Source organism: Passer domesticus, chromosome 4 (genome assembly GCF_036417665.1).
Source record: "Passer domesticus isolate bPasDom1 chromosome 4, bPasDom1.hap1, whole genome shotgun sequence".
Classification (NCBI taxonomy): domain Eukaryota; kingdom Metazoa; phylum Chordata; class Aves; order Passeriformes; family Passeridae; genus Passer; species Passer domesticus.
In genome coordinates, this window is record NC_087477.1 from 35,014,442 (window position 1) to 35,039,947 (window position 25,506).

General features: G+C 40.1%; 1 protein-coding gene across 1 annotated transcript; it reads right to left on the minus strand.

The window, feature by feature from the left end:
- DNAJB14 (DnaJ heat shock protein family (Hsp40) member B14) lies at positions 1-24,598 on the minus strand. Its single transcript, XM_064417056.1, has 8 exons — positions 24,268-24,598; positions 18,541-18,715; positions 9,529-9,674; positions 6,364-6,549; positions 5,903-5,997; positions 5,128-5,237; positions 3,746-3,918; positions 1-2,058 (listed from the first exon to the last, which is right to left on the minus strand). The coding sequence occupies exons 1-8, from the start codon at positions 24,398-24,400 to the stop codon at positions 1,934-1,936; spliced, it is 1,143 nt and encodes a 380-aa protein (XP_064273126.1). The 5' UTR covers positions 24,401-24,598; the 3' UTR covers positions 1-1,933.
- Positions 24,599-25,506: the final 908 nt, after the last annotated feature.

Here is a 25,506-nt window from a genome sequence, read left to right on the forward strand (position 1 = left end):
TACTTTGATAGTTTGTTTTCATTGATATAATTACAATACATTCTGGACAGTTACAAAATCTGGGGAATCTGGTTTTCTCCATAGTTTTTGATTGCATATTTCAAACAACTGGATGCCTTTCCATTACATCTGAACCCTTTGACTATAGTCTTAGCAAGGACATTCAGTACAGCAACCCTTTTTTTGTCGTTTTAGCAACTTTTAGTTCTGTTTTGTGCCCCAGTATTTTATGTCCACCTTGCATGCTGGTTTAGCTGCTCGGTTAAAAGCCTGCAGCCAGTCTCATGTTACACCAATTCAAGAGAAGACATTTCCACTGGGACAATTTGGAAAAGGGATATATGCAAAATGTTTTCTGGGTCACTTGGGATAATAGCATTTAGTGTATTTCTGAAGTCATATCCTGCTGTAGATCAGAAGAAATTGCAATGAAGTCAGATAAAGTATTTAAATTTTCAGTTTAGGAGAAATATTTGGCTCCACACAAACTGATAGTATTATTCAAAGATAGCAGTTTTCTCAACCAAAATATATTGCCCATAATACAAGCTATCTGGCATTCTCAAATACAAGAAACATTCCCCTGCATAACACTATTAAAATGTAAAAAACATCAGCTACTGAACCTAAAAACATTTTCAACATACTTTGATAAACTTTAAGTACATTGTACTTAGCTGCTTCAGAACACCTCTTTGCATCAGCAGGTGTGGCTACATATAGTTTCCATTTCCAGGCCACTGAGTTACATGATCTTCTGTGTAGGAGCCAAACAGTAGGCTTGCTCATTTCTACAAAGTCAGTCCAGCTACATTCTGGTCCCAAAAAACACATACCCTACCTCTTCTGACAAGTGGTAGGGCTCTGACCATAGGAGCACACTGCAAAGCAGCAAAGCATTTAAACAGTTGGCAAAAGGGTTGGAAGGCACATAGCTTGTCCTTAGCAAAATCTCCCTGTTCCACTTGCAGTGCCAATTGAGGAATCAGTATTGGGACCTAGCTTGAAATAAAAAAGTAGTAAGAAAATGGAAGCCTGCCAGGGAAAAAAAAAAAATTGGTTGCCTTTTTATTTTACTGTTGCATGTTTTCCTCTACCTTCCCAGTGAAAATTAAGGAAGCTATGGATGCATGTTAACCATACGTATGGACTTACTACTACTGGAATACCAAATGGCAGAGCTGCTGTAAACTGTTGCAAGTACTAAAAGCAATGTTTGTAATGGTCTGTACAGCATTTGCAAATATTTACTTTGAAAAGAGATTAGTGTAGTTCTTATTTTTCTCAGCATTGCTTAGAAATGCTAAAAAAACTACAACAGCTAAACTGCTACTCTACACCAGATCAATTAACCCAAACAGATATTTAGGAATATATGCCATTATATTTAAAAATACCAAGTTCCTCTAAGCAGTAAACCTAGAAGATTTTACATAGAGTTAGAGATAAAATATTAAAAATTATTGTTTCAACTCCACACACTTGACATCTGAATAGGAGTGATGTAATCATACTATTTATTCCATCAGTGAGACAAAATGTAGTATGGAACTAAATTTCTGAGATTTTTAAATAGAAAGTCATTTAACTCATATATACACAAAGAGTTCTTTCCACAGATATTTACATGGCAAATATGTTAGAGGAGAACCACTATGACTAAGTCTCTACAAGTATAGCATCCTTTCTGAGCTATTCTCTCTGCTGAAAGAATTCACAGAAGCTTTGAAGTAAAATCTAAACAATTAAAGTTACCTATATTTCACAGTAGGTAAAGAAGCCGTTAAATGATATTTCAGCATAAGGTTTCTGGAAACAGCTACACAGTAGAGTTTTACATCCACCCTCTTTTCCAGCATCCATGGTGAAACTAAATCTCTTCTCAGTTGCAGGAGAGATAACAGCATAGGTAAGATGTGTGTGTAACTGTAGCTCATCCTCCCCGGTAGAGGCTGGTCAGCCGTTCTAGCTCTTTGCAGTTCTCCATGGACATGGACTCTGCTTTCTTTCGGAGGCGGTCGTCTCGATATACTTTTGCTGCATAAAGTAAGTCTGTTTCTTTAAGGAGAAAAGAGAAAAGATTTTTTTGGTTACAAACTGAATACTTGGCACATGACAGAGCTGTACAAAAAACCTCAGGTTTTAACCCTTGCCCTTTTTTCCTTCTCTGCGTTCTAACTTCCCTCAGACACCACCCAAACAGCACTGCTACAGTTTTCCTTTGCTGGATCTTTGTAACAAATCCATCTTTTTGAGCAGGTAAAGCTGTATCAGCCTTCCAGCTCCCTCAGAGTTCATACAGCAGTATCTGATTAACAAGAAAAAAACACACCCTACAAAATCCCTGACAACAAAATAACAAAAAATCCCCTACTACTTCTGTCAGACCTCATGAAACATTACAAACACAGGCCATTCTCAGTGATCCTGCATTGTTTTTGATATCTCTAGCATCTTGTCTGTGCCCCAAAAAATCCAATCTTAATGTTAAGCTCTTTCCTTCAACTGATGCTGATTGAGACTGTCAGTGTTCAGAGTTATTAATAATTAAGAGCTCTCTGTATTATATTGGTGCTCAACAGCTTGACATTGCTGAGCACTGTCATTCTGTAAAATCTTTTTTGTCACTTCAACTCAAAACGCAAGACAATCTTAAATGTCAATTAACCCCGGATAGATTTTAACTGTCAAAGAGATTTAACACACAACAGGTATTTTAAATCTATAAAACCACAAAATCAGCTGTTTCTATAATCAGAAAAAAAAACCCAAAACCAAAAACATTAGGAGCTTCTTAATCAAAATCAGTTTAGGTAGTTTTCACAGGCTGATAAATTACAAGTACCAAACAATGGGACTGCAGAGACTAAAGCTGGGCAGGAACATGTGATCTGACTCAAAGAATTGCATTCTATTTGCTTCTGGTCAGTTTAGTGACAGTTCATGAATGAATTATTTTTCCAGTTAGCTGTGACTGAAGCTCACCACCTGAAAAGTTAAAACCATCTGGTTTCAACACTGATGTAATTTTAGCAGTGCTCTTCCCACAGAGCTCACAAAATGGTCACAGATAAAACAGAATAACTGGTTAGAATTGATGCTGATTTAGAAAGGCTGGTGGTGCTCTTCAGTAATCTTATGCTTTAACACTGAATTCTAGGTTTCTGAAAAGAAGTAACTCATTGTATAATACTAGACTGGAGAAACAGATGGCAAACTAAACCCCCTTGTTTTACAGGATGTGCAGCCTGTCCTTGGTTGCCTGGAAAAGCAGTGTTTGTATGTACTGTGGTCCAAGGCAGATTATTTTTTCATCTCTCTGCAAACACCCATGTAAGCTTCTGGTTTATTTATTTACTTGTATAAAAGCATGTAGGGAAATGAACTATTGCCATGATAAAGTAATGTGGAAGACATGAGAATTCTATGAAATCACAGTGAGTTAAGGACAAAAGCTTTGTCATTATCAATTTAGTGTAGTCTTTAATTTTCTGAGAAATGGTCACAGCTAATAAAGCAGCAGGTTAAAATTGCTGATAATTTGCAAATGGTTGTTAGATCACTGAGTAAAATTCAAAAACTAAGTTACACTGGGGACAGTTTTAGCGTGAGAAACAGCAGGAGACCTTACCCTTACTTTTGCACTGAGATATTGTAATAATACAAGCACTTCCTTCTTGCCTCAGGCAATTCACTTTTATAGCAGTACATGATTTCATGAAATTACACATATTACCAAACTTACTTTGTTGCCTCTCCTTCCAACAGTTATTACGAATGTTGGATACATAATCTTCTTCCACACTCTTTTCCACTTTCTGTAATGACACTCCTTTGTATTCATTTCTAAAGTCCTTATTGACATAATAAATGACACCCAAATTTTCTGTCTGCATTTTTATGGTCTGCCCTGTACTTCTGCAAAAAAGGAGGTGGGGGAAAAAAAGACTAAATATTAATTCGATTATTGTTTTTACACCACAAATAGACTTAAAAAAATATTGCCATTACAGAACAATATTAGCACATTCCTAAATTTGCCATTTTGAGACAAATAATAAAAAGAATGGCTCTATAATCTGCTAGAGAATAAAATTATTGTATTTACCTAAACATTAAACTTCTGCTGCTTAAACACTTGATCTCAAAAAAAATACACTTTACTAAGACACTTATTTCATACCTCTTTAGCCAAATATAAGTTTTAATAATAGAAAATTACATTCAAACTCAACAGAAACAGGTCACTATTCTGTAGCAACCCAGTAAACCATCTCCATTCGCAAGTGTTTGCTGCCAGCCCTGATAAGTCACTTTCCTGCTGGCATTCTGTAGATTAAAAATCAAAGACCGGATGCAAACATTCTGGCAGAAAATATTTTCTAAGCATTACAACAGCTTAGTTGCAGAAGGGAAAAACATCCTACTCCAGAAACAGAGAACTTTGAAAAATGGGAGAAAAGAAACCTTTCTGTTGTGGGGCTCTGCAATGGACTAAGGATCTTTAAAACGAGTGTGGTGAGTGGGCTATTTCTACCACTTACCACCTTTCTACCAACTCCACACTTGGTTCAAGTTACTTAGTTCTCACATGAAAAAAAGGTTTAAATATCCTACTGTATGAAACAGGTAAGTTTCACAAGTAGAATTCTTCACAAGAAAAAGAAGATTTTACCATCACCTAGAATGAGGCAAAGAAGAGACAGGCTTCCCAGCTGTCATCATGTTTAACACTTAAATAAGGATGAGAAAGTTGCTTTCAAGTTCTTCACCTTCTACAAACATAGACTATCCCTCAAAGAGTAATAAGCCTTAGCAGATTTCAGATTTTGACTGTGTTGGAGATGTGAACACCTTTGCAACATGCCGTGTTGCATGGACCCACTGCCTTGCACTAGACTTCCTGATCTCCAGGTGCTGCTGACCTCTTCTCCATTACATTCTCACAGCATGTTCTTCACACCTCAATTGTTTGTTCTGCTTCATCTACACCTTCCCTCCCTTTTCTTCCCTGTGGGAAATCGAAGATCAACTAATGGAAGACTCTCCACAACGCTTCCAAGTGGGAGATGGTGGTTACAATTCCTTCCCCTCTGCTTTAAGGTGATGTAATTGAGCATTACTTACGATCTTGGGTATAAGGCGTAAGGAGGGTTAGATACCATCAACTGGCTCAACAAGGAGACAAAGATCAACACAATTATAGGCATCAGCTGAATGACCATAGAGAAACCTCCCTAAGGAACAAAACAGATTCGGGTATTTCATAAGCCATCAAGCAAACAGGTAAATTCTGACAATACTTAATGCTAAGTGTGACTTTTTGCTTTAAGCCTCAAAAGCTGCTAGGAAAACAGTAACTGCAAACACTGTGATATTACCTGAACTTTCAAATGCATACACAATATTCACACAGTGCTCAAGCTGCAGGAGTTCATGGCTTAGCATGTACACACAAGCAACTACCAAATAAAAGCTGCATTCAGCTACGCTGTATGCCATAATTAGGTCTCATCTATACAGGGATTTGTGATTATACAGGACTAGAGACAATTCATGTAGGTGAATAATGAGCTGTAAGTTCAATTCTTACCTCAGCCCAAGTAAATTTTTCAATGCATACAAGAATTAGTGGCCACAATTAGTGGCATATATAGGTTACTGATACCAGTCACCAGTAAGAGACTGACATACAACATCAGGTTTACAAAACCAGGCTAATTACCTTCTCAAAATTGCATGCCTATTTACCAGTCAGTAAGCGAACCACCCACTGAAGTTTAAAATACCCAACTGGCAGGTACAAATCCTCCTCTACAGTACAGAGCTCCTGTACAATCACAATAATGAAAGCAAATTTTAGCAAATTTTGTAGTTTAAAGCCAATAGTGCTTAAACTTACATCACCCCTCTCTTCCTCCCTCTCGTGCCCACTCTGACGGTGCTGGTTTGGATGGCTGTAGCCAGCACGACCATTAGAAAATGAGTGTACACTACCTGAGGAAGGAACATCCACATTTAAATCATGTACAAAAATACTATTTAGAGGTCAGTACAGAAGCAACATAAAGCACTTTACATTACTCTACAATAGCTCATAAAATTACATTAAGGTATCTTAAAAAGTTTCTTAAAGCAAGTATTGCTTTCAAAGTTGCTTAAAGTAAGTATTTTAAGCTATATGATAGTAACCCCAAGAACTGACATTTTGGGATTTGACACTTGAGGGAAAAGTAAACTGATGCAGATTGCAGAACTGGGGTTCAAGGCTGGCTGGAATTATTCTACTATTTTATAATGTCATAAACTCTAATGCCACTCTGTACAGGACGTCTTGACAATTATGCTGATGTATACAAATACCTGTTGGAAAGGCCCCTCCAAAAAACATGTTGAACAGATCCTCTGGAGTAATATCTGCCTCACAACCTCTATGGAAGTTGAATCTGCCATTGCTAGGGTGATTGCACGTTTGCTCTTCGCTGCCTGTAAGGTCATACTGCTTTCGTTTCTCGGGATTACTCAGCACAGCATACGCATTTCCAATTTCTGAAGCAAGGAATAAAACACAGTTCCCATAAATGCATGATAAAAGCTATTCCAGCATGAAAAATGCAATTTCAAAGTCAAAAATAGGCAGCAAATGATGCAATTTACTGTATGTTACAAAACAGCTGCAGTAGTACAAGGTCCAGAAACATCTCCACTTTTCTTAGAATAGCTTCCACAACGTTTCCCACCACCACTATTCAAAGGCCTTTTATCCTGTTAAACAAGGCAGAAGGCAGGAGAGCTTTGTTTCCTTTCCTAGGGGAACACCTACCCTTGTGGAAATGTTCTCCCTCACGGCAGTTACAAAAAAAGCATCAAGCATTACAATGAGACTCTGAAGCTGCAGTTTGCTCTAGCAGCCTTGCTTAAAAAAACATCATGGACTCAGCAAGTTTTCTTTGGTTTCATTTGGTAAGTGGTCATTTCTTGGAATGCATCAACTTCATTGTATACAAGAGTGTGAATGTATTTTTCTTCATGCTTCTGAAGGTACTTATGGATGCCATTAATAACACAAAGTTTTGTGTGATGTAACTTGAGGAGTAGAATGTGCAGGTGAGACAGGAATGTGCATGTTCCTCAGGTGGTCAATATGACCTCAGTGTTTGGAGGGCCTGCCCTGGATTCTTGTCCCTGTTTATGCCATGGTATCACAAATGAACAGCTGCCATTGTGGCAGTAGAAAAGAAAAACCCTCACTTAGGTAAGCATGGAAAATATCAGCAAGAAAACCCACAAATACTGCTGACTTTAGAAGCTTTTTTCTTGCTGTGCACAGACATAATGATCTTGCAGATTGATGGAAAGTTTGTGTTGCCACTTGATGAACAATCTTCACTCAGTCATATCTTCATTAAACCCCTTCTGCCTTCCTCTCTACTCTCTCTTCCAGGCCTCTCCAACAAAAGAGTTCTTTTGCAGCCAACCAACCCAAGGCACAGGGACTATGATTTTCAGTGTTGAAAAGCCATCAGTGATCAGAAGGTCGTGAAGGGTGCAACACTATAACCTCAACACAGGCAAATAAGACTGTGGCTTTATAATTAATATTTTAAACATTATCCAATCTAAGCAAAAGTTAATGAGTTTTAGCTACATATATTTTAGGGTGCCCTTAGGAAAAAAACAAAGCAATTCCTTTAAGTGGAGGAAAAAACCCAAAGAAATGAAGCCTGGTATTTTGCACTGAAGCATGATACAAACTGACATCAAATATTGCTCTGTTGCTCAGTTCAAGGATAAAATTGGTAGTGAGAATTTAGATTTTCCCAAGAATAAAAAACGAAGAGAGATAAATCAGGTGACTGCACATAAAGTGAAGTGACCCTACAGTCACAATAGGCCTGTTTGTTACTTGCTCTTGATTTTCTGGTGGTAATTCACCACAGATCTGATTCCAATATAATCTGCTTTTCAAAAAGGACACAAAAAGGAAAAAAAAAAGCCACTGTTCAAAAGTTTCAAAGGTAAGATTTTCGATTAAATTGATAAAAGATAGCAGAAGTTATTACATTTGCACAAACTTTTTGATTTAAAATTCACTTCAGTGAGACTGCTCAGTACAATGGAAGAGTAGTACTAGGTAGGTCAAGATCTAAGTAAGTACATTACTTATCATGAAACGCAATTCTGTTTTATGATGTGACCTTTCCTTAACATAAAGCATTATTATTAAATAAAAACTATTGTTATGAACTCCTTTTCTCAGATGGATGTCAAAAACTGATCAGATACCTTTAAAGGAAAACTAAACCATAAATTTACTCAGCCATACAAAAAGATTATGATAATTCAAATGCAAGAAAATAAAATATTTTTTGGTCAATGAGATTCCCCTACAAAATTTTCTGTTCATTTACTCATCTATTTAAAAACCAGAAAGTGAAATTCAGCTGAAGAAATTGGACTTGTAGAAAGTGCTCATGTTAAATAAAATATTAAGAAGCTGATTTTTAACGTTTTAAAGATTATTTGAAATGCTATTAACAAGGAAGAACTATTTTATTCCCACGGCCTGAGACAATTTTATAGGAATAGTATCTTTTAGATAAAAACATCACATAGTTGTAATAAATGAATCAATAGCAATCAACTTTCCTGCTCTGCTGTATCTACTTTTCACCTGGAATTGTTAATATATTATTATAATTACCTCTTAAAGTCTGTATCAGAAGTCGTGCTCAGGACTTTTTTTTTCTTTTTTTCCCTCCCCAATTTAAGTGTTTTATCCGAATGATTTTTTCAAATGTCTGCATGTAAACCTCACACAGGAAAAAAATAAAAAATGTACCATGATCAGATTGTTCATGCATTATCATTTCTTACAGATTCACATTTTTCTTCATCTGAGATGAAGCTGTAGTTTTCTTTAAAAAGCTTTTCTTCAATAACTTCCCTTGTGTAGGCCTAAGCTGGGCAGCCTTAAATAAGGTCAAGTCAGACTGTAAATTTTACCTCAAAAATGGCCAAAGGCAACTACTAGTAAGGCCATGATTGAACTCAGGTGTTTTTAGGCAGAAAAAGTAGTAAAACTACAAACATACAAGAAATTGTAAGGAAGAGGCAAGTTAGTGTGGCACGTGATTCAGTAAAAACTGCATTTTGCTATCAGGGATTGCTTTCTTTTATTTCTATCTCAAGTACAGTAAAGATCCAAGGCAATAAAATTCAATGACTACATTAAGTCAACAACAGTAAAAGAGTGCAATTGGGTTTCACAGGTCAAGTATTTGTTCCCTGTACTGAACATTACAGTCAATTTTCTGAAACCAAGCCCTACTGCCGAAGTCCACGTTATTTATCTATACTTCTAATATAACAAAGGTAAAATATTTTCTTGAATAAAAATGTCAGTTCAACAAGAGCTAAAAAACACATTTACATTTGTAAAAATACAAGTGATCAATGCAGATAAATATGTTTTATGTGGATGAAGTTCAATCATAAAAGAAATTTAAAGTAAAAATGGTGTTTTACTTTTAAAAGCCTCTGTTGCTCCAGGTGCATGGTTTTTGTCTGGGTGGAATTTCAAAGCAAGTTTTCTATAAGCCTTCTTTAGGTCTTCTTCACCTGCATCCTTTGACACTCCAAGGACTTCGTAATAATTTTTACATTTCTTTATACTGTAAAAGAAAATGATGTAAAATGTTGCAAGCAGAAAGATGTAAAAGTAGTGGATTAACACACAGCTGTGAGTGAGGTCATACACTACACTGGTGCATTATATTACATCTTTTGCTTTCAATATAAATTATTTTTAAAATATCCACTCTAGAAACAAAGAATGTCATTTTTTTCATAATAAAGTCACAATTGAGCTTATTATGTACATTTCTTTTACTTCTACTACCACAGTTTTAAGAAAGGGTTTCAGTTTGCAACTACTGTAGCATTTCCTCATCCACAATTACCTTAATATTGCTGTTAATAATGCATAAAAAGAAGGTTACAAATTTACTTTGCACAACTAGCAGAAAGGAAAATGTGTTTTGACTGTAAACAGCAAATGCACTTCAGTATGAAGGATATAAACAAAGTAAACAAAAACAATACCTCCCTTTCTCCAAACAAAAGTCAAATCATACCATCACTCAAGCATTCACTTTTCAGGGAATAAAACATGTGAAAATACTTCTGCTGCTGGGAATGCATCTGGATCTTAACAATCTTCCTGTAAGTGTTTATGTAAATTCAAACTCACACTATCAGCTCCAGCAATTACATATTTAGCTTATCTCATATAACCAAGTCTAGCATTTTTTAAAACTCAAACCTCAGATATATTCTTTATGCAGGCTGTCTAACCGAGACAGGAAAAGCAAAATCTGGAAATGATGTAATGATTTAGTATACTTCACAATACCCCAGAAGAAAGAAAGAGCACTTAGAGGAAAAGTGAGAACATTAATTCTTTGTGGGCAGGAAGAGTTGATCAAACCAGTAAATACAGCTTAACAATCAAACCAAGTTACTTGGTAAGAATTCAGAAAGAAAAGGCTGAATCCCAAACTTCCAGTGCAGAAATGAGGCACACTGACACGGGGTGCATGCCAAAACAAATGGGCTGTTCTGAGCAAGAAATAGAAATTACAGCCAAAAATACTTTAAAGGCTTCATGTGAGTCTCTTCACATGGCTGTAATTTTATCTACATTCTCTTACATGCACAAATGTCTACATAAATTTGGCTTTAATGTTTCCAAGACTATACACAGGGCAGCCATGTAGAAAACAAGGGGTCAAGCAAGCCTCTGGCATTCTCATGGAATGAGAATCCTGTAATTAAGGGAATGTGAGCGTCACAAGTACAACCACACCATCATGTGTGGTCCATCCCACTTCACACATTGATGAAATCAAGTTTCATTTGAGGGATCCTTTTTCCTGTGCTCAAATACAGAAGCTTTTATGGAAGCCTTGGTATAATGCTCACAAGAGCACTGAAATGAATGTATGCAGGCAGCTGCCAACACAAACATCCTGTGAAATAAATATAGCTCACTATATTGAAGTAACATTTAATAAGCTCCAATTAGGAAGCTGATAGAGCTAACTAAAAAGAACACAGTGAATCTATCAAGAAAGGATGGAAAGAAAATACATTAAATTATACTCTTGAGTACTGGGAACTCTTTTTTGGTAATCTGCACAAGCAGAAAGAAGTGTGGTAGTGTACAGACCCCTTAATCCATAGCCTCAATGCCAGGATGACTTATGTACTGTACTAAGAACAGATAGCTTTATTCAAATGTGTAACCGTATCAAATTAAGCTTTTATTTCATGAAATTGCTATCTCAGCATCCAATCTAAGCTCTCTTCAACAACTGCCTCTGAGCTATCTATTTGTGGGCCAGACTCTTCAGAACTTTGGTTGATATAAAATTACATAGCAAGCCATCAATGTTTAGCAAAGTTGTTATTGTTTTAGCATTAAAACTCTGGTGTTAAACATTCATTCATGTGTTTTTAAGCACTGTGCATCAACAACTCTCTCTCTCAACAGCATATTGTCATTTTTCATGAAAAAAAAACTAACATGGAAGTTTATTTATTTACAATATACATTCATTTCACAACTCTAGGATGCCAAAAGGAGAAATATTTGGAAAAAAAAAAGAGCAATGCAACAGATGCCAACCTGTACTTCCAACTCCCCAAAACCCACTTGAGAGCTCCCTCCTGTTCACAACCAGTGGATGTTCCATAGTGCATGACCCTCAAAGGAGAAGCAGCAATGGTGGGTATCTACCAAAAGATCTAAAGGATTAATGCAATCACTTCCATGCAACAGCTATCCTGAACCTGGCCCACAAATGAGGTATTTTTATTATTGAGAAACATGTTCAGCCGAGGTATAACACGTTTCTGTCTTCTTCTTTGCAAGTCTTTCCTAGTAATAAATGAAAAATTCTACAAACACAAATGTGGAACATGCATATACATATGAAAATTTTGCAGTACAGCAGGACTTTGGATTAGGCAGATCCAGCTTTTAAGCTAAAAAACATTAAATGATCTTACAAATGCACAGGGGCCAAAACCCATACCTAAGCCTGGAATTTTCAGCAGTGACCTTGTGCTATGAAGCCCTTGGCACACTCTGCCACTAGCCAACAGTTTTACACCATTGCTTGGCCACCACAAGGAAAAACCACCTGGACTGTAAGTTGCCAGCATCTGGTTAATGCAGCTTCTTCCTGGGAGGGAGTCAGTGACTTTTGCCAGGAGATTCCTGATGGAGCACAATTCAGGGCAATCATAACAGGATAGCACCTCTGTTTTTCCCCCCTCAGCTGAGTTCATGTGAATTTTGCACCACAACTTGCTCTGGGGATGATGGGACAAGCAAAGATGATTAGAAGGTGCTTTCCAGTTAAAAAAAGTTACTAGTGTTTGTGATGTACTCCTGAGAAGCAAAACTTCAATGCATCACAAACGAAACCTGTTAAGTCAGTTTATCACAGGACAAACTGTGGGGTCACCAGGACTCAGCTCACACAGGGCTGTGCAGCCACAAGGCTTCTCTAACACTGCTGGAGCACACAGCCCACACTCAGATGCCCCATCCCTCCTCATCCTTTAACAGATGCTCCAAGTCTTCTTCCCCCAAAACTCCACTCTCCTGATGAGAAATTTCTGGAGCTGCTGGAACCTGTTGTAAGCCATGGCCAACTTGATCCTTGCCCCTCAGAAGATGCAGATTTCTGGACATATTCCTCACCTTTTACTTTAGTAACTGACCTCTGACAATCTTCACTCAGCCAGAAACCCTCACCTGCACCACTGAATTATCCTGTGGAGATTTGTCATGGGAAGGCAGGTGGATGGAAGGATGCATTCCTTTCTCACTTTTCTCCTACTACAGGGCACAAAACTCAGCCAGTAAATGCAGGGAAAAATTAAGGGTGAAGGTTCTAGAAAAGCCCATTACTGATGTTATTGCTGGCTTTTAACTGCACCTGAAACCCCTGCAACACTCTCAGCATAAACAACTTTCTGAATGCTGCATTTCAAATTGTTGTTTGTTTGATCTTGCTGCCCTTAAGGCACTGCAGTTCCTAATGCTAGTTTTCTTGCACACATAAACTCCACGCAGACATTTCTTTTTAAAATTCTAATGTACACACCACTTGCTTACCCATTCTGTATTGAACAGGTTATTTTTGTTGTTCTTTGTTTATGGCTTATTTCAAGTTTGGTGTTTTCACTGATACTTTGTTGGGGTTCTGGTTTTTTGTGAATTGCTTTTCTTGTACTTTTCATTTCTGGTTGGATCACTTCTGTATTTGAATTACTATCAAACTATTTCTGTTCATTCTCTCCTTGTTGAATTGTTAGTCCCCTGCCAACACCTTGGCTCCGTCCTTCTGATTAACAGATTTGCTGGCTGTTCCTGAAATAACACCTGACTTTTACAAAATAGACTTCTCAAACTGCAGGAGAGCAAGTGATGGCCTACATTTATCCCCAGTCTGTTGACAGAGGTATCTCATCACGACTTGCAAAGCCCCACTATCCCAGCCTGCAGCTGACAAGGCACCTGCAGAACTGGTCAGCCAGCTTCAAACTGCAGCACCAACAACTCTGCTGGATGCTGGGCTCCTCTCCATGCTCTGATGGCTGACAGCAGAGGAAGTCCTTCAGGTCCTGAAAGGTCTCTTCTCACCTGCAGAAACCCTAGGGCTGCCACCACTGGTTCTCCTGTGACTACAAAATCATGTGATCCTAATGCTGTGCTTGTCAGATCACTTTTCAAATCTACAATTCAGATTAGGTCAGCACTGCCAGCTTTTATCAGATTAACAAAACCTATCAGAGATGCTTGCCTTACTGTATCAAATACCTGCAGCAATGCACAATCATGAAATTTGGAGTATGATGAGGTCTTTGAAAGGGTCTTCCAAAGCCTCACAGGAACAGCCCAAAAGACAAATACTTCAACCAGAAGCATGTCAAGGGAGCCACAATTATTTCTCCCAATGGTAATCTGAACTGAACAGCACAGTGAGCAGCAATGTGAATGTTAGTGACAAAGAATCTAGCAAGAGGAAGCTATACTGACTTCTGATCCTAGAGTTGAGCAGAAAAACACAGTAAAATGCAGACTAAAATCTATACAGGTCAAATTTCCAATTATGCTAGAGAGCCTGATGCAAATGGTATCTTGCAGCTGAGCTGGGAATGTGCCAGTCACAGTTTGGGTGACAAACATGGCCTGAAAGAAGTGCTCTAGATTGGGAAGAGAAGGTCACAGCATTGTCAAGGAACTTGAGCATATCCCTACCAGCATATCCCTAGTTTTTGAAACAAATGCAGCAGAACTCTCAGAATTCTGTTGCACTGATGGATTCAACAACACATTAGGACGCTTGTCTTACTACCTTGCTCTTGGATGCACCTGATCAGTTTGTTTCTACAGTGTGTATTATATGAAATAGTCAAGGCTGTGTTTACATTAGCATGCTTTTCTCCAAATTTTATTTAAGCTTTTAGTTTTGTTATGAGCTTTCTGACAAAGTCCATCATGTCCTCTCTGCCACTTTTCTGTGACAGGCTCTATGACTATGATTTCCACCTTAATTTCTCAACCATTCAACTGGATATTTCAACAGTTCATGGAAGCTCGACAGCCTAATTAAAGGCATGCCCTGATTTCTTTGCTTTGGTGGTTCGATTTTTTTTCACACATACTGATTGCTCTTATTAATCCACTTCCAGTTAATTATCTTCTCGACACCAAGCTAGAAAAGAAGCAATATCTCTCTTTTTGCTGGATTTGCAAAAGTGTCAGCAGAATCCCTGGAAAAAGTCAGTCACACAACTTATACTCCTACTTTGATCCATGAAATGTGTAGAGGCAATTTTTTGGTTCACTACATGAATTCAAATCAGGCTACTGATTATTTCTGACCACTACTCAATGACACTTAATCCTGCCTTGCAAGGTTTCTACAGAACTCATGCCTCTGGTTTGTTTGGTTTGGTTCTATCTCAAAGATCCAAATACAAAATTTGATTCTTGGGCTTTCTTCCAAGAAGCAGGCACTGGCAAGGCAGGAAAAGCAGTATTCCACCACAGTTTTCACAAGACAACAGTGCAAATTTAGCACACTACTAGTCATGGCAGTTTTCTTTCAGATGTCAAAAAGGTAACATGGAATACATGCTATGGCTTATTGACAAAAAAAAAGACCAAAGAGGTCAAACACCATGTGCATCTTAAGATAATTTAAAGAGAGCCTGTATAAAATGTACAACATGAAAATGCTTAATTTTTTTGTCATGCATGTGATTCTCACACATTATTCTTAAGCTGACATTGCTTGTGCAGCTTTCAGTTGCCTAGAGACTTCTAGGGCACTTGCACTAAGAAGGCATTATGTCTACTGTGGGTCCTAGCATATTTCTGCTAGTCTCCTGTCAATATCTCCCACATGCAGGTCACCTAAGGGTGTTAAGTCAACTTGATCCAGTTCTCAGTGACAAGATAAGGATCATTAAGAAAAAGATGCTGGTACTACAGATGGGATTTTCAAAACATTTCCACTTAAAAGCAACAAAGTGCTGCGGTATCTCTCAACCTTCAAACTGTCACAGGGAAATAGCGAGCACAGCTCCCACAAAGAGCAGCATTACCCAGCACTTATGCAATCAAAGGAAATATGTTACATCTTACACTTCTCCCTGTTGAGCAGCTTGCAAGCTCATGTAATACCCTACAGAACTGTTATGGTAACTTGCTAGTGATCAGTGTCCCCTGTGTACGTGGAAAAGATGAAGCCAGCACAGAGATGCTTGTTTGTACTCGTAGCTACTCACATTACTAGAGTAACCCTGATGAAAATTAATGCAGCTAAATTAGTTACATTGCTCCAAGCATGTCTCACTATTCTTCTTAAATCTGCTGTCACAAGCAAATTCAAGATAGCTGTACAATTCCAGGAACTTTAATCAGCCATCCAAGCCAGGGAGCTCAGAGTTAGTCGCCCTGACAGCTCAGTAAGGCTTACAACAAAGGCATTGGAAATGGCATGGAAGTGTAGCTGAAAGGAGAAGAGCTTTCCCTATGTCTACATTCAGTTACTGAACCAAAAACTCCTAAAGGGAAGACATTTGAGGATAATGACTTTTTGAATCATGCACATGCAAATCACTATTTGTCCGATGTCCATACTGAGTGTCAGAATTTATTGAAGTTTGGAGGTTTTGCTACCTTGCTGTCTATAAACTTCTCCCCTTACAGAAAAAAAAAAAAAAGACAACAACTGGGCATGAAACACTGTTTAAAACCACCTCTTTTCACACACTATTTCTTTAACTAATTCAGACATCTGAAAACCATTCCACTGCGGTACAGCAGGAGCATATGGTGGTGACAAACTCTATTCTCTAAAGAATATCCTCCCCAAAGGGCCATGTTTCATTTAATTGGAAAAATCTGGGGCCTGACTGAAGCAATATCATATGCTGTCTGTCATGTTTCCAACTAGAAAGCTCATTCTCACTGTGGTTTAAACATAAACTTTCTCTCAGTTATCATCACTGAATGAGTTATATTTTTCCATTTAGTTTTAGGCCAGTTTGTATTTAATTCTGGTCTCCTTGGCAAGGCACACACGTTTTTTAATTCTTTACCATAAATTTTTTAAGTGGTTTATTCACTAAATAATAACATGACAAACATTTCAAAACTTTTAACATGAACTCAAAACTTGCTCTGTTGATCACTGCACATCTAAACAAAAAAATCCATCTCTCTCTAAACGTTTGTGAGCTGCTGTATTAAAGGATGGCACTGTTCCCCAAGCGCAGGTGAAGACATTGTTTTAACACATGATTTTAAGTGGTATGTTAAACAAACAAACATGGGCTGTTCTGTAAGGTATTACAATCACTCATTTTGCAAAGATCTTGGTAGGTTTTAAAACTCCACATTCAACATTCAATATTCTTGAAGCAACGTTGCATCAATACTACTCTCAATGTGCAATTCTTGAATACCCCTAACTCCGGTCCTGATCTCAAGAAACTGGATTAAGTTTATATAGCACCTAACAAATCCCTTCAAGAAAGCAACCAGAGAAAAAAGCTAGCTCTACAACACCATTTCAGTCAAGACAAAGCAGGCAACACACCTTCTGCTAAAACAAACAAACAGACTGATCTTGCAGGGAGCCTGATGTCGAAGCAGACTGCAGCTCAGAATGGCACGTCACAGGTGAGTGACTACTGGCACCAAGACAGCCCTCCTTGCAGCAGCTTTCTGGGAGAATGTGACATGTCTTATTTTGACCTAAGCCACATTTACAGAGGACTTCTTTCTGGATATTTTGTCTCACACATGTGTGTCCAAACACACACTCTACATTCATTTTAACAAAAACATACAGGCTTATCCGGGTTTTACTTTAGATGTATCACAAAAGGCAATAACATTAATTAAGCAGAGATGATGGTAAATGAAAAGCCCTAGTAAATAACACCAAGAGGATAACCATGTGCGAGCTGCTGCTGTCTGCCTGCCTGAATGCAGAGCTTCTGTATCAACAAAGAAAAAACTACTTCATTCCTCACTGTTAGCACAGCTGAACACATTACTGAAATTCAAGAAAATCCCAAGATAGTATCAACAATAACATACATTTCACAGATGCACACAAACCCCACTCCCCCCCAAATTTCTCTTATGCACAACATCCAATATACATAAACTAGGAGACAGAGACCTCTTGATTTCCCTTCAAACTCCCTTGAAAATATTTGAGCTAGGCTTATCTGAAAATACTGGGGTTTGAGCTGTGCAATTTCCTTGCTATATGCATATTTATTTAGCAGAAACCCGGGCACATATGAAACAATATTTTTCTTGCTCCTACAGCCAGAAAGAATGCAATAATAATATGACTCAAGACTTACTTGCCTCAAAAGGGCATTTTTACTGATCTTTGTTTCTTTTCACACATCCTTTCCTGATGTCACCTCCTTTTAATACTATCAAGCTGCACTAAGCAGAGTTTATACTGCAACTCAGATGACGTATTCCAGTGCTTCTCAGACACCTTTACATCCAAACCAAAATAATTTTAACATTTGTCTAAGACCAGCCTGTACAGCAAGATTAGCTTCAAAATAAACCTTAGGAGTGACCATGTATCTTTAGTATAAAAATATTGAATAGAAACACTGTCCTGCAAGTTGTACAACAGAATTTTTGTAACTTTTTCTATTTACCATGAGATCTACTCAATTTTTCCTCTACTATAAAGTAGCCTTAATAGTTTGAAGAAAGGAGTAGCATCTTTCTTGCAGAAAGTGACAGCGTCTCATTTGGTGTTTAAAACCAGCAAAACATTTCCTTCCAGTCAAAGTTCAGTACCAGTAACCCCCCTGAGCTAACCTCAAACTTCCTGAGTCTCCTTTAGATGACAGAGTTGAAAGGGTAAGTAGATAATATACAGAATGAAAAGCAGTGACATATTTAAACCGTACCTTAATACTCCTTCCATTTGGTCTTTGTTGTAGCCTTTTCCACTTTCACCTGCAGCAGATGCATTGCTCTCCTTCGTGCTATTGGGCTTACTTTGATCACTGTTACTGGCTGGTTTTCGGCAGTAAGCGCCTCCCCCAGCAGTACTTCCATTCTTCGTAATAGCTTCCAACAAAACTACAAAAACAACAGTATATCATAGTATCATTACAGGTGGTACTGAGTGAGTCAGGGCTCTCAGGTATCTAAGATGAGAGCACCACATAACAAGACTAGCTGCTACATCCTCCTTCCTTATTGATCACCACTTTGCGTCATAAATGTTTCTGCAGCCAGTCTAACAATTCCTTTTTGTGGCAAAACTATGGAAAAGTATTTCAAAATTAGTGACCGGCCTCCTCCCATCCATCTCTGCCAAGGTAATGTAACACTGGAGAGAATTTGTCCAGGTGCTTAAGTTCTAGATGTTTTTTAGAGGCACTAAACCTGTGCCTTGGGGTAAAAACATCTGAACACCTGAATATGCAACTGCAAATTGAAGAAGAGGAACTAACCTTACACTCTACAGAAAATACAAAGTATTCCACACAGACATCAAGCCCATCCTCCAGCACATTTCAGTTCCTACAGTACATACCTATCTGTAACCTCAGTCATTACTGCCACAAACTGATGCTCTATTCCTTCCAGCCAATATCAGCTGAAATTCAAATCACTACTAAAATGCCACAACCAGCCAAGGACCAGCCAAATACACCCAACTCAAGACCTGAATCTTGAAAACCAGTTGGCTTCTGCTAGTTCTTGAAATCCTCCTTCATTCCATGTTCCAGCAGATCTCAAATTTAGCAGTTTTAATAAACATTAAACACAAAGTCTGTTTTTTCTTTCTGTATATAAGCCTGTATTTTGGGGGTATCTGTCTTAGCAATGAATCAGAAACAATACCATTCTAACATAAGGGATTGCACACAAAGTATAATACAGATCCAAGATTATTAAATAGTCCACCTTTCCTGAAAACAGATTCCTTCAGAGCAACATGGCAAACTACATAGCCTAAATTTGTTTCATAAAGAAAATTAGTTACTATCTGCATTAAAAATGCACTAATAAAACCTGCTAAGGAAAAATGTCCTGTGCACTGTGAAAGCACAGCACTTTCTTCTAGAAAGCCAGTGGGAAGAATTCTGAAGAATTTTCTCTTAAATTAAAAAAAAAATCTCCTCTGCTTAGCATGGTGTTTCTTAGAGCAGCAGCAAACTGGGATCCTACACATCACAGCTTACGTATCACAGGAAGAAAAGAAAGTAGAGCTTTGTTGAAAAGGAGAGCCAACACTTCTTAAAAGCTCCCCACTATTTACTTTTACATTCACTTATTAGTGAATAGCTACACTCAGCCTGAAGAAAGTCAGCTGACTTCAGAGCCAGTCCTGCCCTCCACCCGACTCAGCAAGACTCATGGATTGATCAGATCAGCTCTTTACAGCAGATATAAGGAAACAACTAAGCTTTAGATGTCTAGTTGTAACTGAGGGCATGCCTTCACTACAAATGAAATCTGGAGCTTGAAAACAGGACAGCTACAGTTGCATCAGTTGCATTATGGACTATAACTGAAGGACACATTCAATATTTGCAATACTTTATTCCAATATCCTCCGTTGTGGCACATGAAGTTCTGAGCTAAATGAAGTAATAACACCAACAAGGTGACCATGTCTGTAGATTAAGAACTAATCAAGAACAGAGCTTTGAACAGACTGGGAATGAAGGATTTCAGTCTGCATGTGCTCCAAAGAAGTGCTACCAGAAAACAAAATAAAAAAATAATTATTTTTCTATCCAGTGAGTATGACATTTAACAATGGCATCACATAGAGTCCTACTGAACATGCGGCCTTCTTGAAACAATGCTTACTCGAAGTTTTGCAGTTCCTCCTTTTATACTGGTATTGCTCTAGAAATTTCTCATCCCTGCACCAACATTTATGCAGAACCTGTGGGAGCAGAAATGGCAGAAACGCAGGCATGGGCGATGGTTTGCATTTTTAACATCCAGTGTTTCTTCACAGCAAGCTCTGTGGCTCTAAGTCTCTTAATGAATAGGTTTGGTTGCAGTATACTTTAAAGATCACTATTTTCTAAACCCCTCCTCAGGCCTCATAATGGAGCTGCATTGCTGAGAATACAATGCAGGATGCTTAAAAAATTAAAATTCAAATATATGAGTGCGAACTTAAAATAGCAGGACACAGCGTACACAAACATGCTATTGTCCTACACTGAAAAAGAAAACCACACAAAGGGTATGGGGCCATTGTTTCCTTCAAATAGAAGATACAGTTTAGATATTCAGAAAGTACTCTGACTCTTCCATGAACTGCTGGTGGTAAAGCCAGCTGTTAGAAAATTATACTAACACTGCATTTAAGAAAACTTTCCCTGTGCATCTAGTATTTCAAAATAGGACATATGGGGAACCAAAGACTTATTTTGTTAGCAGGTAAGACAACGAATCTTATCTCTGAGTGTGTCTGAAGCCTCTCTTGTGTGCACTATTACCTGCTGTTGAATGAAAGATCCTTGGACTACATTTGATTCCATTATGCATTGAACATGACTCCCTCCCCCCCGCTTTCACTAACAGAAGAATTCCGTTTAATTCAGAATTTGTCCTAATGCAACAGCCTAAAAACTAAACTGACATGCTCCCAAAAAAAATTATTTTTAAAGGCAGCATCAGAAATGGGGCAAGAAAATCTTAAGAAGCACTAAAAAATAAAGTTTTCCTTAACATTGTTTTCTGCCTTCAAAGAGAATGGCACCTAAGTTTGAGAGGGACATCTTGTCCTTTGTTTCCTTTAAGCTCACTCTAAAAATTCTTTTCCAGACAAGCGATTAGGTTCTGTTCAGTTGCAAGATTAATCGTTAGCAAAAACCAAAATCAAGCAATTTTTTGAACGGCTGAAGCGTAAAACAATTTTCTAGCAAAGAATGACGTCAACGTGGACACTGCTACTATGAAGTCATTAGCCCAGAATCATTAAACAAGCACTGACCTTACATTTCACACTAGTAAAGCCTTAAAATAGCACTGCTGCAGTCAGCGTATTTCAGGCAGAAGCTTTGTTTAGCAAAACTAAACTTCACTGATGACTGAACCAGTGCTGAATGCCCTTTAAATGTAAATGTTGCCAAAAGCAGATCACACATAGTATTGTTTTAGAGACAATAGTTAAAACCTGTTCTCTGCCCTTTTGTAATCCACTACAACATCAGGAGGAGGAAGCTCCCACCAGTAAAAGATTCAGCACTACCATTCTCATTGCTTTTATGACTGACAACTTTGTTTGTGAAATGGTGGGCAATTGTTCTCAAAACGATACTAAAGGTACAGCATACGAATAATCTGCAACTTCAGGGAGAAATTTGTTCAACTACTAACCCACACTCCAGAGAAAAATAAGTGAACAGACAAGACAACTGGGGCTGCACCACATTGTCCTAGCACCACAAAAACCCAACACATTATAACTGTAAAATGAGAGTTTGTGTTAGAACTAAACAGGCTCACAAACCTTAACTGCTTTTCTCTCTGGTATGTGCTATGACACATTTTTGATTACCTGAATTATGAATTACAGGTTGGATATTTTTCTTCAAGTGGATCCCCAACTAAAAGATGCCAATGAGAGCAATTTAATTTGTTCTTAGTGTAAAATGCCAGTTGTAATTTATTGCAGCCCTTCCAAAACCTGTCCTGAAAAAAGACAGTCTGTGTTCTTGCACTTTACTGCACTTTTAAGGGGGCCATTTAAGTACCTCAAGCTTTAAAACCAAAATAAATCCAATGAATTGGTGTTGTTTTTGGGAGGAAATTAGATGAGTTTAAAAGATTTAACCACCTCCACATATAGAAAACTGAAGCACAGAGATATTAGATGTTTACAGAGTCCCCTAATTTCTAAGTACCTAGTTCAAATCAGGCCTAGGGCCTGAACTTTTTCAGTGGTATTAGGGCATCTGCAATTCTCTTTAGCTTCAGATGGAGCTTTAACTGCCCACCAGTTCCACAAATCAGGCCCTTGTTTCAAGGTGAATACCTGAAAAACGAAGCACAAACAATTAGCTGGTCACTAATGGAAAGGCGTGAACTGACTTATTTAACATCACATAGAAATTCTGTGAAGCTTTCAATTTAAGAAGACACAATTCCCCAGATTACAGCCCACTACCACAAGGCCAAATTCTTTTCCCCAGCTCTGTACCTCATTTGTGATTGACTTTGCTAATTTCCACAGTGAATAAAACAAGTGTCCTACAGACAATAGCCTAATTAGCCATCTATTTCTTGCACTGAATACTTTATAATGGTGGTTATGTAGTCGCAGTCCTACTTTAAAAAAAAACGCCAAATGTTCAAAACAAGTCAGATTTTTTTCCTGAAAGCTACTTTAACTCTTATCTTTGACATATAAGATACAAGCTGTGTGAAGCAGATGAAGATATCTGCTCTCCTTGGTGAAAGAAGCTGAATTGAAATCCTCTGCCTTCCTGCCTCCTGACCAACAGAGATCCCAAAAACCTTCAAGTATTTTCATGCATGTCATGTTCTCAAGCCACAGAAATTTAGGGGAATATGGCAACATCCATGCTGTCTTGCAGGAGAAAAAAAAAACCACAAACACTTGAAAAATTAAACACTACTTAAAAAGGAAAAGTGCCAGTGAAATCTTCATTTATTGTTTGCATATAAGAAGTCAGGAGACCAGAGGCCCAAAAATATTCACTGCATCTCCTCACAGCAACTTCCAGTCAAGATTTGGCCTCAGACTTCCACTGCAGGAACGGCAAATGCTGAGGCCTTTAAGTGGCACAGGGCACTGAAGCTGTTCCTACTCCTTGCACAGCACACACCACGTAAGTGAGAACCAGAGGAACGCAACAAGTCCCTGCTGCATCCAGAGGTGTTTTGAGCTGACTTCTGGCACTGTGTGACACAAAGGCTCCAAAACAGACAACAGTCCTACATACACTGAAACCCTACTACTGTTCCTTTGAAACAATTATTTCTAAACACTCTTCACTAAAAGGTTGCTAAATATTTTTCCAGTTTTAGGTATGGAATAGTCAGAAGAGCTAATTAAGTCTTGGCGGGTGCCACATATTCCATTTTCTCTAGGAAAGGTAAACCCGTGTGCAATTCCTACGTGGCTGCCGTACAACCAAAAGGGAACCAAACGCAAGAAAACCCAAACCACAAATATATTAGAGAATGAGGACACGGTCCACTCTGGAGCTGCAGTTCCCACTGCAAGCTGTTAGAGAGGGGTGATTCACAGTGACAGAAAACCCAGCCTGTCTCGGCCTGGGGCCTGAGATGTCCTGATGTTAATCGGGGCTAACCCTCGCCTGTATGGCTGCGCTTTTCCTGACGGCTGTAGGGAGGAGGGGATGCAGGCCAGGAGCTGGGTGGGCGCTGGGAGATCCCGCTGGGAAGGGGAGGCGAGCCCACTCCTGCGCAGCGCCTGGCGCCAGAGCCATGCCCCGGCGGGGCGCGCTGCCCCGAGCTCCCGGGCACACGCTGCGGCCGCTCTCCCCCAGCGCCCCGGGCCGCCCTCGGGCCGGTCCCGCTCGGCTCGGCCTGCACGGCCCCCCCTGCAGCCCCCGCCCTCCTGCGGGCCCGCGGGCGCCCCGGGCAGCGGGGAGGGGGCCGGGCTTCACCTCGGGCCGTCTCGGTCGGGTAGAGCTTCTGCGCCTTGCCCAGGAAGCGGAGGGCGCGGTCGCGGTTCCCGGCCTCCAGCGCCTCCCGCGCGATCCCGATGCACTTCTCGGCCTCGTCCCGGTTCCCCTCCATGGGCTTCTCCTTCCGCCGCCTCCGCCCGCCGCAGCGCAGAGAGAAGGGGCCCGAAGCCAGAGCGGAGGCGGGCGGCGCGGGGCGTCAGGCGGGGCTGCGCTCACTCCGCACGGCTCATGCCGCCGCTGCCCCGCCGCTGCCGCAGCCCCAGCGCGGCGCTCGCACCGGCGCCAGCCCGGCCGCCCCTTCCGGGCCCCGCCGCGCATGCGCCGCCCCGCCCGCCCGGGCTCCGCCGCTGCCCGGCCCGGAGCGCTGGGAGGGCCGGGATTGCGGGAAGCGCCGGGATTGGCCCCGCCGGGAGCGAGCCGCCCTCCCGGCAGCGATGGAAAAGTACCGAGCGCGCTGCCGCAGCACTGCGGCCCCGCACGGCAGCGAGGGCAGCCCGCGCGGCGCTCGTCAGCACCTCGCAGCGGCTCACCCGCGGGTGCAGCAGTCCCGGCCCTGATGGCCAGGGCTGCCGCCGTGCCGCCGAGGCAGCGCTCGGTGCCGGCCCGGGGATGCGGCAGCGCAGAGGATGCGGTAGTAGCGGCTCCGATCTGGGTCACCGCCTCGCAGCCACAGCGCTGCGGCAGCGCTGCCGCCCGGCTCCGGGGAGCGCAAGAGCCCGCGCTCAGCGGCAGCAAAGCCGTTTGCAGTGTGGCACTGCTGACTGCAGCTCTGCACCCTCAGCTGCACACAGTAACCATTCCCCTCTGCCCTAACAAAAGGTTTTCCCTTACCACAGCAGGCAGGGCTCTGCTATACGGAATGAACTAGCAGAGCTGAAGGCATGCCCAAAGCCCCTGTAACCCACCACCACCGTGGATTCTACTGCATGGCACAGCAAAGGCTGCTGCAGAACAGTCCCTGCTTCCGTGGATGTCTGTCCAAAGCTTTTGCAAGCTGAAACAGCAAGAAGCCAGTCCCTAACATGAAATTACGTGAAGCGTGGAATTTAAACATCCTTTCAGCTTACTTTACCATCCTCCATGACGGGCCCTCTCCCTCTATGAAGGCTGACACTGAGCAAAACTGGCCTTAAACAACATCAGCCTTGTACAGGCCCTGCTGAAGACAACTCCAGCACCCGGCACAGCAGGTTCCGTTAGGAAGTGTATCTTCACAGG